Source organism: Artibeus jamaicensis, unplaced genomic scaffold, assembly GCF_021234435.1.
Source record: "Artibeus jamaicensis isolate MK-2021 breed Jamaican fruit bat unplaced genomic scaffold, CSHL_Jam_final scaffold_847, whole genome shotgun sequence".
Lineage (NCBI taxonomy): Eukaryota > Metazoa > Chordata > Mammalia > Chiroptera > Phyllostomidae > Artibeus > Artibeus jamaicensis.
In genome coordinates this window covers 30,219,819-30,231,825 of record NW_026522057.1, presented here as the reverse complement: position 1 = coordinate 30,231,825, position 12,007 = coordinate 30,219,819, and the positions used below count along the sequence as shown (strand labels likewise).

General features: G+C 64.1%; 1 protein-coding gene across 5 annotated transcripts in view; it reads left to right on the top strand.

The window, feature by feature from the left end:
* PRDM16 (PR/SET domain 16) overlaps positions 1–11,326 on the top strand; it is a 273,604-nt gene extending 262,278 nt beyond the window's left edge. For 4 of the 5 annotated variants that reach the window (XM_037146943.2, XM_037146942.2, XM_053660278.1 and 1 more), the window contains 5 exons: positions 470–639; positions 871–1,045; positions 4,268–4,504; positions 5,311–5,488; positions 6,596–11,326. In XM_037146943.2, the coding sequence (XP_037002838.2) occupies positions 470–639; positions 871–1,045; positions 4,268–4,504; positions 5,311–5,488; positions 6,596–6,730 (895 nt within the window). In that variant the 3' untranslated portion in view covers positions 6,731–11,326. The remainder of the gene's footprint in view (positions 1–469; positions 640–870; positions 1,046–4,267; positions 4,505–5,310; positions 5,489–6,595) is intronic. The other variant, XM_053660276.1, reaches the window with a different exon arrangement.
* Positions 11,327–12,007: the final 681 nt, after the last annotated feature.

Genomic DNA, 12,007 nt, shown 5'->3' with positions numbered 1-12,007 from the left:
GAGGGCTCACAGATGAACCGAGCCCGTGGGCTGGCCACCCCCATGCCACAGGGGACACTGTGGTCATTTGTAGTCCCTGTAGAGGAAGCCGCCTGACGGAAGCAAGGCCAGGGAGCCACTGTGTCTCCAGGAGCATCCGGGGCTGCCCCCACACCCCCATTCATGGATTGGCATGCTCAGGCCCCCGGAGAGGGGTCCAGCCCCGGGACCACTAAGACAAGACCCTGCTCTCCTCACTCTCCTGCACCAGGCAGGGTCTCTGCAGGGAGGACTGTTGCAGGGAGCCTGCCTGAGCATCTTTCCACGGTGACATGCTGCCCCCTTGAGGCTGCTGGGAGCATGTCGCCCTCCAGGCGGACCTGGCAGGGGGCAGAGACACGGGAGAACTCTGGGCGTGGGAGGACTCGGGGCACGGGGTCCTGCCCGGCCCACGTGGAGCCCCTCTGAGGCCCGGGCGGGTGTCTTGCAGGTGTAAGTACTGCGACCGGTCCTTCAGCATCTCCTCCAACCTGCAGCGGCACGTCCGCAACATCCACAACAAGGAGAAGCCCTTCAAGTGCCACCTGTGCAGCCGCTGCTTCGGGCAGCAGACCAACCTGGACAGGCACCTCAAGAAGCACGAGCACGAGCACGCGCCAGGTGGGGCTGCCACGCCCACCCCCCACCCAGCGGGGCCAGACCACCACGCTGGGGGCGCAGGCGCGGGCAGGCGGGGGCGGGGACTGGAGAGACTGGGCTGATGGGAAAGAAGTGAGAGGGACCAGCGAGGGGAAGAGCAGGGAGGGGCGGGGACAGGCAAGAACTGGCAGGAACAGGCGGGGAGGGGAGCAGCCCAGCGGAGGTCCCCCCTCTGACGCCCCGTCCATGCAGTGAGCCAGCACTCCGGGGTCCTCACGAACCACCTGGGGACCAGCGCCTCCTCCCCCACCTCCGAGTCGGACACCCACGCACTTTTAGATGAGAAAGAAGACTCCTATTTCTCTGAAATCAGAAACTTTATTGCCAACAGCGAGATGAACCAAGCCTCAGCTCGAACAGACAAAAGGTAAGACACTCAGCCCTGCGGGGCTGCAGGGCTCTGAGCATGCGCAGCCGCGCTTTGTGGCTGGGCCTGGAGCAGGCCCACCCGCCCTGCGCCTGCCCCCAGGGGCACCTGGATGGGGACCAGGGTCCCACAGCAGAAGGGGAAGCCCACGGGCTACACAGCTGACACCTAGTCTGCCAGGATCGGCTGCCTGGAAGCTGGGGGAGTGTCAGCAAGGGCTCCCCTTCCTGCCTCAGTTTCTCCATCTGGATGAGGTGCCGATGCAGGTTCGCACCTACGGCAGCACCAGGCGTGCGGGCCTCCTGGCAGCTGGTGCAGCTCGGCCTTGACGAGGGCCCCCGCCACGGTCCTGCCAGCCTCTGAGTCACCAGGTTTCCAAACGAGAGTGGTGCCCCTTTACAAACACACGCACACCAGCACCCTCAGAAATACAGCAGGATTGAGATGCAAGAAGGAGGAGGAGGGCATTCTGTGCCATCTCGGGTCACAGGGCTACTGCCCCCAGGAGGACACGCCAGGCCCCGGGACGGGCTCCCTTTCGGAGAAAGCCAGTGCCAGACCCGGGGTCAGACTCCAGGGCGCCCGAGGGGTGCGAGCCCCTGATTCTGCAGAGGGGAAACTGGGGCCCAGAGGAGTGGGTGCCTTGCAGCCTGCATGCTGGCCACAGGTGGGCTGTAGCCATGTAGTCCTCGGGGCCCGGACCCCTCCCCGTCCACTCCAGCAGGCGAGGAGCATCCCCAGAAGGCAGATTCTCCAGAGCCTGTCAGTCCCTCTGGGCAGCTGCGTGTTCCTGGTGACCAGTGCTCTGGGCGCAGGGCAGGGACACAGGGAAGGCGTCACACTCTGCATCCCCCACTAGTGAGCCTGCGGGGTTCAGGCAGCGTGGGCTCCGCCTTCAGAGGAAGTCCCAGGCCGGAGCGCCCAGGTGCCAGGTTACATCCAAGCCACCACCCCCTGCCTGGCACCCTGTGCCCAGGGCAAAGCCACACGGCAGGGGTGTACAGCCCATCTTCTCCCAGGGGCACCAGGGAGTCTCCCCAAGTCCGGTGGCAGGCTGGCTGTCAGCCATGAGGAAGACACTGCAGGAGGTCCACCAGGGCCGGGGGACAGTGCCACCCTGTCCCCTGACCTTTGCCTGTGGCGTTTCTGCCAGGGGAGGGGACCGAGTGACACTCAGACAGGGGAGGCTGCCCCAAGTCCCCCGGAGAGTGGGGCCCTTGGGTGGCCCATCCTGCTGAGGCCTGCTCCAGGGACCCCAGGGACCCCAGGGACCTGGCAGGGCACCCACAGCACTGGTGGAAGTGGGCACCACGGTCTCAGTTGACTTATGTCACAGACAGTGTGTGTGCGAGGCTGGGGCTCTGGCAGCTCCGTCTGGGCCGGGTCACCACTGTCGATTCTCATTCAGTCCTTTCCCTCGACCATAGGGGGGTCCAGGGCCCACCAGGCTTCCCGGCCTCACAGCCCCTGAAACCCGAGGGCTAAAGTGTGTCCCTGCCAAACCTGTGTGGTGGAGTCCTGGCCCCCAGGACCCCAGAATGGGACCTTATTTGGGAAGATGTGGTCACACTGGAGCTGGGTGACCCCGACGCCGCATGACTGGGTCCTTAGGGGACATTTGAACGCAGACACACACACAGGGAGAACACTGCGTGAAGACAAGCAGAGGTGGGCTGAGGGGTCTATAAGCCGGGGGACGTCCAGGAGGCCAGCAGCCACCAGCCACCAGGAGCTGGGGCCGGCCTGGGATGGGCTGGCCCTCCCGACCTCAAAGGGTCCAGCCCCATGATGCCTGGATCTTGGACTGCATCTCGGGAACTGGGAGCGGAGACCCTGCTGTCGAAGCCCCTGTGTGGGCCGTGTGTTGGCTGTCCTGGGACACGGTGCCCCCCGGGCAGCTGTTTGGAGGCCTGAGCCCCCATCCCAGGTCCACTCTGTCAGAAGCCACTGCCAGCCGCTGGGCCCCACGCTCAGCCTGGCAGGCACCCTCCCCAAGTGCCCGCCTGGCGCAGGGCTCCTACCAATGGACTGTGTTGGGGGGGGGTGTCACACACAGATGAAGTGGGAGGGGCCCTGTGTCCAGGCAGGGGGCTCACACAGGAAGCGGCTCCGGTTCAATTAAAGGCCACGCAAGGCTATTGCCAAACATCACCCACGTCCCGGCCACCCCACCTGCTCACCTGCTCCTCGGCACGGAGGGGTGCTCTCAGGTCACCGCAAGGGCGCAGGCTCCGAGAGGCCCAGACCCTCCTGACCAGGGTCCCCAGCCCAGTGTCCCTGCACAAGGACAAGCCCTGGACACTGGAGGAGACGCCTGCCCTGCCGATGCCGAGAGAAGGCCCTGCGTCCCCACTGAGCACAGTGGGCAGCCCCCCACGGGCTGTGTGAGGTTGGAGAGGAACAAGATCTGGGGCTTGGACGAAAACCAGGGTTCCAGTGGGAGCTCGGCGAGTGAGTGCTTGCATGGACACCTGCCCGGGGGGCCCTCACACCCAGCCCACCCACCACAGACCTGCTGATGAATAACGCTCATGCCAGAAGTGATTTCTGAAGGATGCGGAGTGGCCACACCCACCGGGCACACTTCCTCTGCCTTTTAATGACAAGAACCCAGAGCAAGGGGGTCTCACCTGGGCCGCAGGGACCCTGAGGGACCTGCCAACCAAGGACCTGGTCTCGGAGACAAGCCTGTCTTGGAGGGTCCTCAGTTGACGGCAGCCCGGCCCGCCCTCTGCAGAGCCCCAGGCCCTCCAGGTGCCGAGGCAGCTGCTTGCCCTGGGCTGTCCCAGGGTCCCTGAGTCCTCCAGGCTGGCCGGAGGAGCTGTACCCATCAGGGCCGGGCCGGCGGATGGCCCTAAGACGTCCACTGTGCAGTGCCCAGCCCTGGCTCCAGCCCAGGACCCCTTCCCCGCCCAGCTGGGCACAGTGCCCCTAACGCGCTGACCATGTGGCCCGGTGTCCACTGTGGCGTCACGGAGCCCTGCCTGCCCCCCACCATGTGCTTGGCCGGCCTCCTCCTCTGCCCGGATCACTCGCCCCACAGGGACAAGCTGTGGCCAAGGGCAGGGACAGCCCAGGACCACAGCTTGGGGCTTTTGTGACCACAAAGGCAGGCTCTCTTCGTGGGAGCTGGGAGGGCGGGGGGCTGTCGGGGACGCGCCGACTACAGCCGAGTCGCCAGCCTTCGGGGGCCCATGGCCGACTCCCACCCTGTCGCTTCAGGCCAGAAGTCCAGGAGCTGGACGGCACGCCGCAGTGTCCGGGCCTGGCCGGCGGGAAGCCGGAGGATGGGGAGGAGGAAGAGGAGGAGGAGCTGGAGGAGGAGGAAGAGGACAGCCTGGCGGGGAAGTCCCCAGAGGACCGCCCGTCCCTCACGCCTGAGCCCCAGGGCGCCTACGAGGACGAGGAGGATGAGGAGCCGCCCACGTCGCTGGCCGTGGGCTTTGACCACACCCGAAGGTGGGTGCCGGCCTCTGTGAGCCACAGCAGCTGAGCACTCGGGGGGCCCGGCCCTTGAGCGACCCAGGCGTCAGGGGGTGGCTCAGGCTGGAACCAGCAGGGGACCAGCCATCCTCCCTGCCCTTGGGCAGTTCCGTCGGGGGAGGCCCCGGCCTGGGGAAGCAGCCAGGGCCCAGCCACTCAGACCTGCACGTGTGTGTGCGTGCGCGCATGCCCACAGGCACATCTGGAAGCCTGGGAGCAGCGTGGGAGGGGAAGGCGTAGGGTGAGCTGGCCCCGGACCCCCAGGCAGAACCACACTGCCCGTCAGTCTGGGGAGTGACGCCCCAGCCTCCCAACAGGCCCTGGCACAGGGCCGCACCCCCACAGCTTTGGAAGCTGTGCTGGCTGGAGACGCTCCCACATCCCGAGTGCTGGCTGCCTCAGCAGGGACAGTGCCGGCTTTCTGAGAGCCGCTGCGGACCCCCCTTGGAGAGAGCTGTTCCCCCCACCCCGGGACAGGGGCCCTCAGGCCCCTCTGAGGCCGCCCAGCGTCTTGGGGAACCAAGGCCTCCCCTCTCTGGTCTTCTCCCTGGGGGTCTGGGCGCCCCGCCTGTTGCCTGGGACCCGTGTGCTCATACTGACCCCCGAGGTGCTCTGTCGTCCGTGTCCTGCATCCGTGTGGCTTCTGTCCTAGTGTCCGCGTGTCTGTGTGTCTGTCTCCTTGTGCATGTGGCTGGTGGAGACGCTGCGGCATGCATGCGGGCGTCCGCGAGGCGGCCGAGGCGGCCGGGCTGACCGCAGGCGTCTCCCGGTCGTTGGTGCAGGTGTGTTGAGCCGCAGCGAGCAGGCGGTCCGTTGGCTCTGGAGCCGGTGCCGACCTTTGGGAAGGGGCTCGACCTGCGCAGAGCAGCGGAGGAAGCTTTTGAAGTTAAAGATGTCCTTAATTCCGCCTTAGACTCTGAGGCCCTAAAACAGACCCTGTACAGGCAGGCTAAGAACCAGGTAGGTGCCCGCAGAGCCCGCCCTGCCTGCCCCACCAGGCCGGACGGCAGGGACAGCCTCTCCTCACTGGCCCTCCCGTGCTCATTGCCTCAGCTAGAGGGACGCCCCAGGGACTGCCACTTCCCTGCCAGCAGGAATGCGGCAGGGAGAGGCTGAGAGCAGGTGGACGTGAGCCAGAGCCCTCAGGGGCATGGAAGTCACGTCCTCGTCCCCGGAGGGAGGCCTCCGCGCACAGGTGTCTGGCACGAGTCTGCCTCGGCCTCCCTCGGAGATGCCGCCAGGGCGGTGGCGGCCCGGGTTTCCCTGCAGGCCGGAGGACTCTCCTTCTGAGCCGGTGCTGTGACGGGGCCAGGCGGTAGCAAGCTGGGCCCCGGGCACCTCTGGTCTCCTGTCTGTGCCCCCAGTGTAGGCGGACGGGACTGGGGGTGGCAGGGTTGCAGGCAGCTCTCTGAAGCCTACCCAAGTGTGAGCAAAGCCGTCTGTGTGTCTGTCTTTGTGTTCCTACTAATTCTGTCCTGAGTGTTAACTGGGGTGGGGCGAGGGCCGAGCTTCCCCCCAGCCCTGCCCGCTGCGGTGGCCTGTCCCCTGGTGCCCCGCGGGCTGTCTGGGGCGGGTTCCCAGTTCTCCCTGGAGCAGGTCTGCACGGTCCCATGGTTGTCCACCCTGGTGGCTCCAGGCAGGGACCAACCCTTGTGGATGGGGGTCTTAGCAATGAATGCCAGCCATACCCGGGCTCCCCCCACCAAAGCATACGCTTGCCCATACATGTTTGCCGAGCACCACGTGGAGAAATGTGGGGGGTGGCAATGGGGGAGGTGACCACTGGGCGAGCACCCTGAGGCCACGGGAGCCCCATGGCTGGGGCCAGGGCATCCTAGCTGCCCTCTGCTGTCCTTTTGTCTCTGTCCTCCAGGCCGGGTAGGGGCGTCTAGCCTCTGGTCGGGCCGGGCCCCGGCACCTCCCTGTCTGTCCCATCTGGGGTCTGGGTCTGAGTGGGCCGAGAGCAGTGGGAGGCTGGGGCGGGGCAAGGGTGGGGCCGGCCTGGGGTCTGCAGAGGCCCTTTGCACCCCACTCACCTGTCTGTCCATGTCCTGTGTCCCCTGCCAGGCGTACACAATGATGCTGTCCCTGTCGGAGGACGCACCTCTCCGCACCTCCTCCCAGAGTCCCCTGGACGCTTGGTTGAGCATCACGGGACCCGCCCCGGAGTCCGGAGCCTTTAACCCCATCAACCACCTCTGACGGGCCCGGGGGCCGGGGTCAGAGTCCACGCCAGGAGCCCCGTGTCCCGACACAACCCTCAGCTGTGGAAGGTGGAGGCCACGCCTCCAGGACCAGCGCAGCCTGGGGCAGGGAGGCCCCTCGTCACCTGCGTCTGACCACTGTCTATCCCCCCACCTTGGTCTAACTCGACTTTTCCAGTGAAAACTCAGAAACCGGAAGTCCCCGACGCGGTTGCTAGGTCACACCTCTGAGAGTCGGTCTGGAGTATGACACCACGGAGGATGCTGCTAACGCGCGGGAACAGCCTGGTGGCATTGACCCCGTGGGCAGGGGCGGGGTTCTCACCCCAAACTGTAGCAGGCCCGCTTCGGGGCACCGGGAGGGCAGGGCAGGGCAGGGCAGACGGCTGTGCTCTGAGGAGGGAGACGGCCCGAACAATTTTTCTAGTGAAAATGACAAGAATGACGCTTTTGGTAACCCTGTCGATGCCAGAGTCTATTTAAGCATGTGGTTTTAAAAATAGACAGTATTTTTTAAAAAAAGAAAAGAAAAAAGAAAAGGAAAAAGGACTCGCCAATTGTTTTTTAAAAGTCATTTTTGCATTGCTTTGGAATCTGCGCACACCCAAGCCCGCCCGGGGGCCCGCACTGTGCTGGGCACAGTCTTTATCCTTCGGACCCAGGAGGAGTTTTCTACCCCCGACCCCGTGCGTGACGCCAAGGTGGTTCCAGCTCCTGACTGGCCCACGGCGTGGGGCCGCTCCTGTGAGCCCTTTCTGACTGTACCAAGGATTCTTAGATGCGGTGTCCTGGGCTGGCCGGAGGCTGGGACTGTGCCTGACGTGAGACACGGGATGCATGCCCGCGGTCCCCAAGCGGCCCCTCCCGAGACCTCCCAATTCTATGGGAAGGTCGGAGAGGCAGGCAGGGCAGCTTCTGTTCCTCCCTGGGTCTGTCTTTGGCCGCCCCTGGGCCAGCACTGCGCTGACCGCTGCTCTTCAGGAAACAGCCGGCCACCAGCCCCATTCTGGTCTGCCGCCCCCACCTCACCCACCCCGTCAGACGCGCGAGGGAAGGTGGGGGGCACCCCCCACTGCCTGCGCAGACCGCCGAGCTCCCCGGGGCGGGAGCCCCGAGCCCCGGGGCCGGACACAGCTGCCGCTCCCGCCCTCCACGGGGGTTCTTGGCATGTGGGATCCAGCTCAGGACCAGAGGACATGCAGCTAGGACCCGGACACCTGGACGCCTGCTGCAGAGCGTGAAGACAGTACAGCCCCGTCGGGGACAGCGTCTCCCTCCCTGGGGACCAGTGTGCTACTCCACTCATGGGCTTTAAATTATTCCCGTAGGGGCCAATTTCAGATAATAATTTTTTCCCTGATGGAATTTACCTTAATCTGTATATAACTTGTAATTTTTTCTAATTCATTTCTTTTCTTATTTTATTTCTTCCTTAACAGTATTTTTGGCATTAGACACTCTTATTGTGAAGAAATAATGTTAATATAAGTACCCGGTGAAGGACCAAAACCGTGTAATAAGGTTTGTGTGTCGTGTGGCCGAGACCCAGGGACTGGGGCGGTTTTCAATGTGCCAAACGCCCCCTCGCCCCCCGCGGATTCTGCCGTCACCGCCGCCCATCTCCCAGACAATCACGTGTTTTGTTAAATCTGAGTTTCAGTTGTATCGCATTTAAGACAAGTGTTCTATTTATTTCTTTTTATCGTTTGGCAGAAAACAGAGTAATAGTGTCCCAACGAGAGGGGAAAAAATCGCCCGAGTTGCCCTTACAAACCGTGACTGCAGGTTGTGTCTCCCGGGGACTGTGTCCTCAGCTCTGGCCCTGGGGGTGGTGGGAAGTGTCCCCGCCGGGGTGTCGCCCCCTGTGCATGTCACGCTGGCTCCAGGCCTGTCACCTGCGTGGGTGGCGGGGGTCCAGCCTCACCCAGGAGACCCCCAGCGGGGAGGCTCTTGGGGCCCCCCAGCCCGGGGGTCCCAGGGGAAGGGCTCACCTCCTTTCTCCAGCCCTCACGGGGGAGCCAGACTGAGCCCGGCCCCGGGGTGTGCCGAGGTCCCTCGCACACACACCTGTGCCAGCGGTGGCCTCTGCCACTCGGGTTTGCCCACACGACCTCTCGCACCTCCGCACGAGCATCGGCACCTCAGCCGGAGCCGCCAGGTGTGGCTCCGGACGCCCAGCTTCCCCTTGATCTGGGTGGGGTCCCTTTGAAAAGGTGACCTCAGATCAAAACACCCCCTCTGTGCAAACCCAAATTACATGATTTCTCCTGCTCGAGAACGAGGCGTGTGCTTTCTTTTGCGATAGACTTCGTCCGAAATAAGCAGTTTGGGCGGGTGGCACCTGAGTGACCAGGCCTGCCCTTGCTGTCCCCCCCTGGGTCTCTGATGGTCCCGCTCTGTCATTCCAGCCGACCTCCCTCGCACGGGCTTCTCTTTCCTTCCCTCCCCCTTCCCCAGGAGCCCACCACACACTTTAACACCCTTGTGTCCGTCCCCTGAGAACAAGCCTAGGGCCAGGGCCGGAGCACTTGGCAGGTTTGGGCGCTCCTTCCTTGGGCCCCCAATAGAATGCACTTACTCCCCTGCCTCGTGCATCTGGGAGGCGTTGCCTCAAAGCGCAGCGTGACCCAGAGTGCAGCAGGCCCCCTCTCGGTTCTCCTGGGCCCCGGGCTCAGCACTGGCCTGCTCGCCCATGCCCGGGTCTTTGGCGCTGGTGCCAGCCTGTGCCAGGAGACGCCTGGGGCCTGGGAATCTGGCTGAGCCAGACAATCCCAAGATTCCAGCCTCCACACCAACACGCCAGGGTGGCTGGCTGGCCGGCTGGCCTAATGCTGTCTTCATGGGCTATAACGTGGGGGGCCCGCGGTGCCAGGTCTGTCAGGGCCAGGGCCCCTCTGTCCGGCTTTCTGCACTGGGACAGTTGACACCCCCAAGAGAAAATTGAGAAGGAGGCCTGCTCCCTCCTCCCTCCGACATCCCTCAGACCCCGGCCCCAAGCAGTGGCACCTTCGCCCCTTGCTGCTCAGATTCCCAGGACCCCGGGTCAGAACGCATGGGTTGCCCACCCTTTGGCCAGCCAGGCACCTCGTGAATGGGACCCAGGGGCCCCCCCGGTTCAAACCCAGGGTGCACATTTCCACAGCTGGCCCGGCACCCTGGAGCCCAGATCCCTGGATCCATGGATCCACGGATCTGTGAGCCCAAGAGCCTGCCCAGCCATGTGGCCTCCTTGTGCTAGGCCAAGAGCACAGCCAGTCTGTCCCGACCTGATGGCCTCCCAGCCCCCTAGCCCCAGAGCCCAGCCGCCGGAAACTCAGGGCCCTCGGGGCCCTCGGCCTCCTCCGGTTCTCGCTGCTTCCTCAGTGAGCGTTCGCAGAGCACTTGCCGAAACACATATCGCGTGTGTTGTTAGCCTCGAAGCACTGGACTGTGGTCCCCTGCCCCGCCCCCGTCCCCTCCCCACCCCCCTCTCCCGCCCAAGTGACTGAAATCTACTGAGCTGTCTTCACTGTGCTGTCCTGGGGGAGGGGGTGCAGCGCCACCCGCAGAGCGCACCCCTGCACTGCCCCCCGGGGACGGACGGGGAGCCGGGCACCCCTCGTCCCCGCCGGGGCCCGAGGACGCAGCTGCGCCCGGCCAGTGGCGGCCTGCCGGGTACCGAAAGCCATGTAACTGTCTCTGTGGCCACGCGCGACACTGTGACTAAGACATTCTTGCGTTATTCCGAGGAGTGTCCCTCATCTCCTTCCATTCCAGTTTCTGGGTTGTATTCCTTTCTGATTCGTAGTTGCGCTTCCGGGGGAAGAGAAGGTAAGAAAGAAGAGAAAAGGGCAAGGTGGCTGGAGTTTCCGAACGTGCAATTCACGAGTGAGCAACGCGATACTGAAGGCTTCCCGGGAGGGGCGGCCGCGCGGCCACGTGCGCTCCAGGGCGCGGAGCCCGGAGGCCGGGACGCGCGGCTCGCCGCCCCCTGTGCGCATGCGCTCGGGGAGCCCGCCCCTGGGCGGCCGAAGTCCTTCGCCGTTCGGTTGTTACCTTACAGATTTGGTTGAGTTTGTTTTTGTTTTCTTCTTCCAGGACTGTATAGTGTTGAAAAGGAAATGTAAATGTCTGGTTTTCATAAAATGTTTTAAAGAAAAAACCATTAAGGAGGAGGCTGGTGTTCGTCCCGTGTCCCCAGATTGTAAATTGCTTCTGTTACCAGTAAACTGTGCATGGCTGGTGTTTAGCGGTCATTATCGTGTCTGGTCGTGACGTTTTTATGGACAGGAAAATCGCGTAGATGCACTTATGGACCGTGTGAGTAGGGCCCGAGGAGTCCCGAGCCACCAGCTCAAGGGCGGCGCTGCTCTCAGCTCCCACGGACGTCCGGCTGTGGCCGGCGGCGGGGCGCGGCGGGGCCGGTGGCCGCGGGGAGGACGCTTCTGCAGCTTTCGTTCGGACGCTGGAGAGAGAGACAGAAGCACGTGTGTAGAGAACCTTCTTTAAGAGGAAGCCTAGGCCGCGCTGATCTTGAGGCCAATGCTGTAGAATAGGACTGTATACCAAATGTAATCTTTCCGAGGCTACAATGAATTTATACGTGAGATCGAGATGCAATAAATCCATGTGCTTTTCTAACCTCCGCGCCAGCGAGCTTCACTGAGGGAGAAAGGCCCCGGGCAGCCTCACCAGCCTGGACCTGGCCACCCCCGTGACAAGTTCTGGTGCAGGGACGCCATCCTCCCGACAGCACCACCAGGCCGGGGAGGGCACCGAGTCCCTGGACGGCCCTGCGGGGAGAGCAGCGGCCTCCAGGCGCCCTGGCCCTCAGACACACTCTCCTTCAGGTTCGTCTATCTCCAGGCGTGGCTCCTTGCAGGTGTATCCGCTTTCGGGCACTCTAGCCCCAGGTGTGCCTTCGCCAGGTGTAGTGGACGCCTTCTTGCTGACACAGTGTCCCTCCTGGAAGTGGTGGGAGAGTCCACCCGTAAGGCTAGTCCTACACCGGCCAGCTCCTGAGGGTGGACGTCCCCACCGGCCAGCCCTCCCGGCAGGCCCAGCCCCCTCACCCTGCCCCCAGCCAGGGCTGAGCCTGCCCCACAGGTGATGGACAGACGGACAGACTGACAGGACAAGACACGGGTGCACGCATGCCTGAGCTGCGGGTGGGGGCAGACCCAGCCTGCCTGGGGCGTACCTCCTCCTGGGTCCCCAGATGTTCCTTTGGAGACCCCCCTGCCTCTGCAGGAGCACAGCCCCCCGCCCCAACTCTGCCCTGGCCGACAGGCCTGGT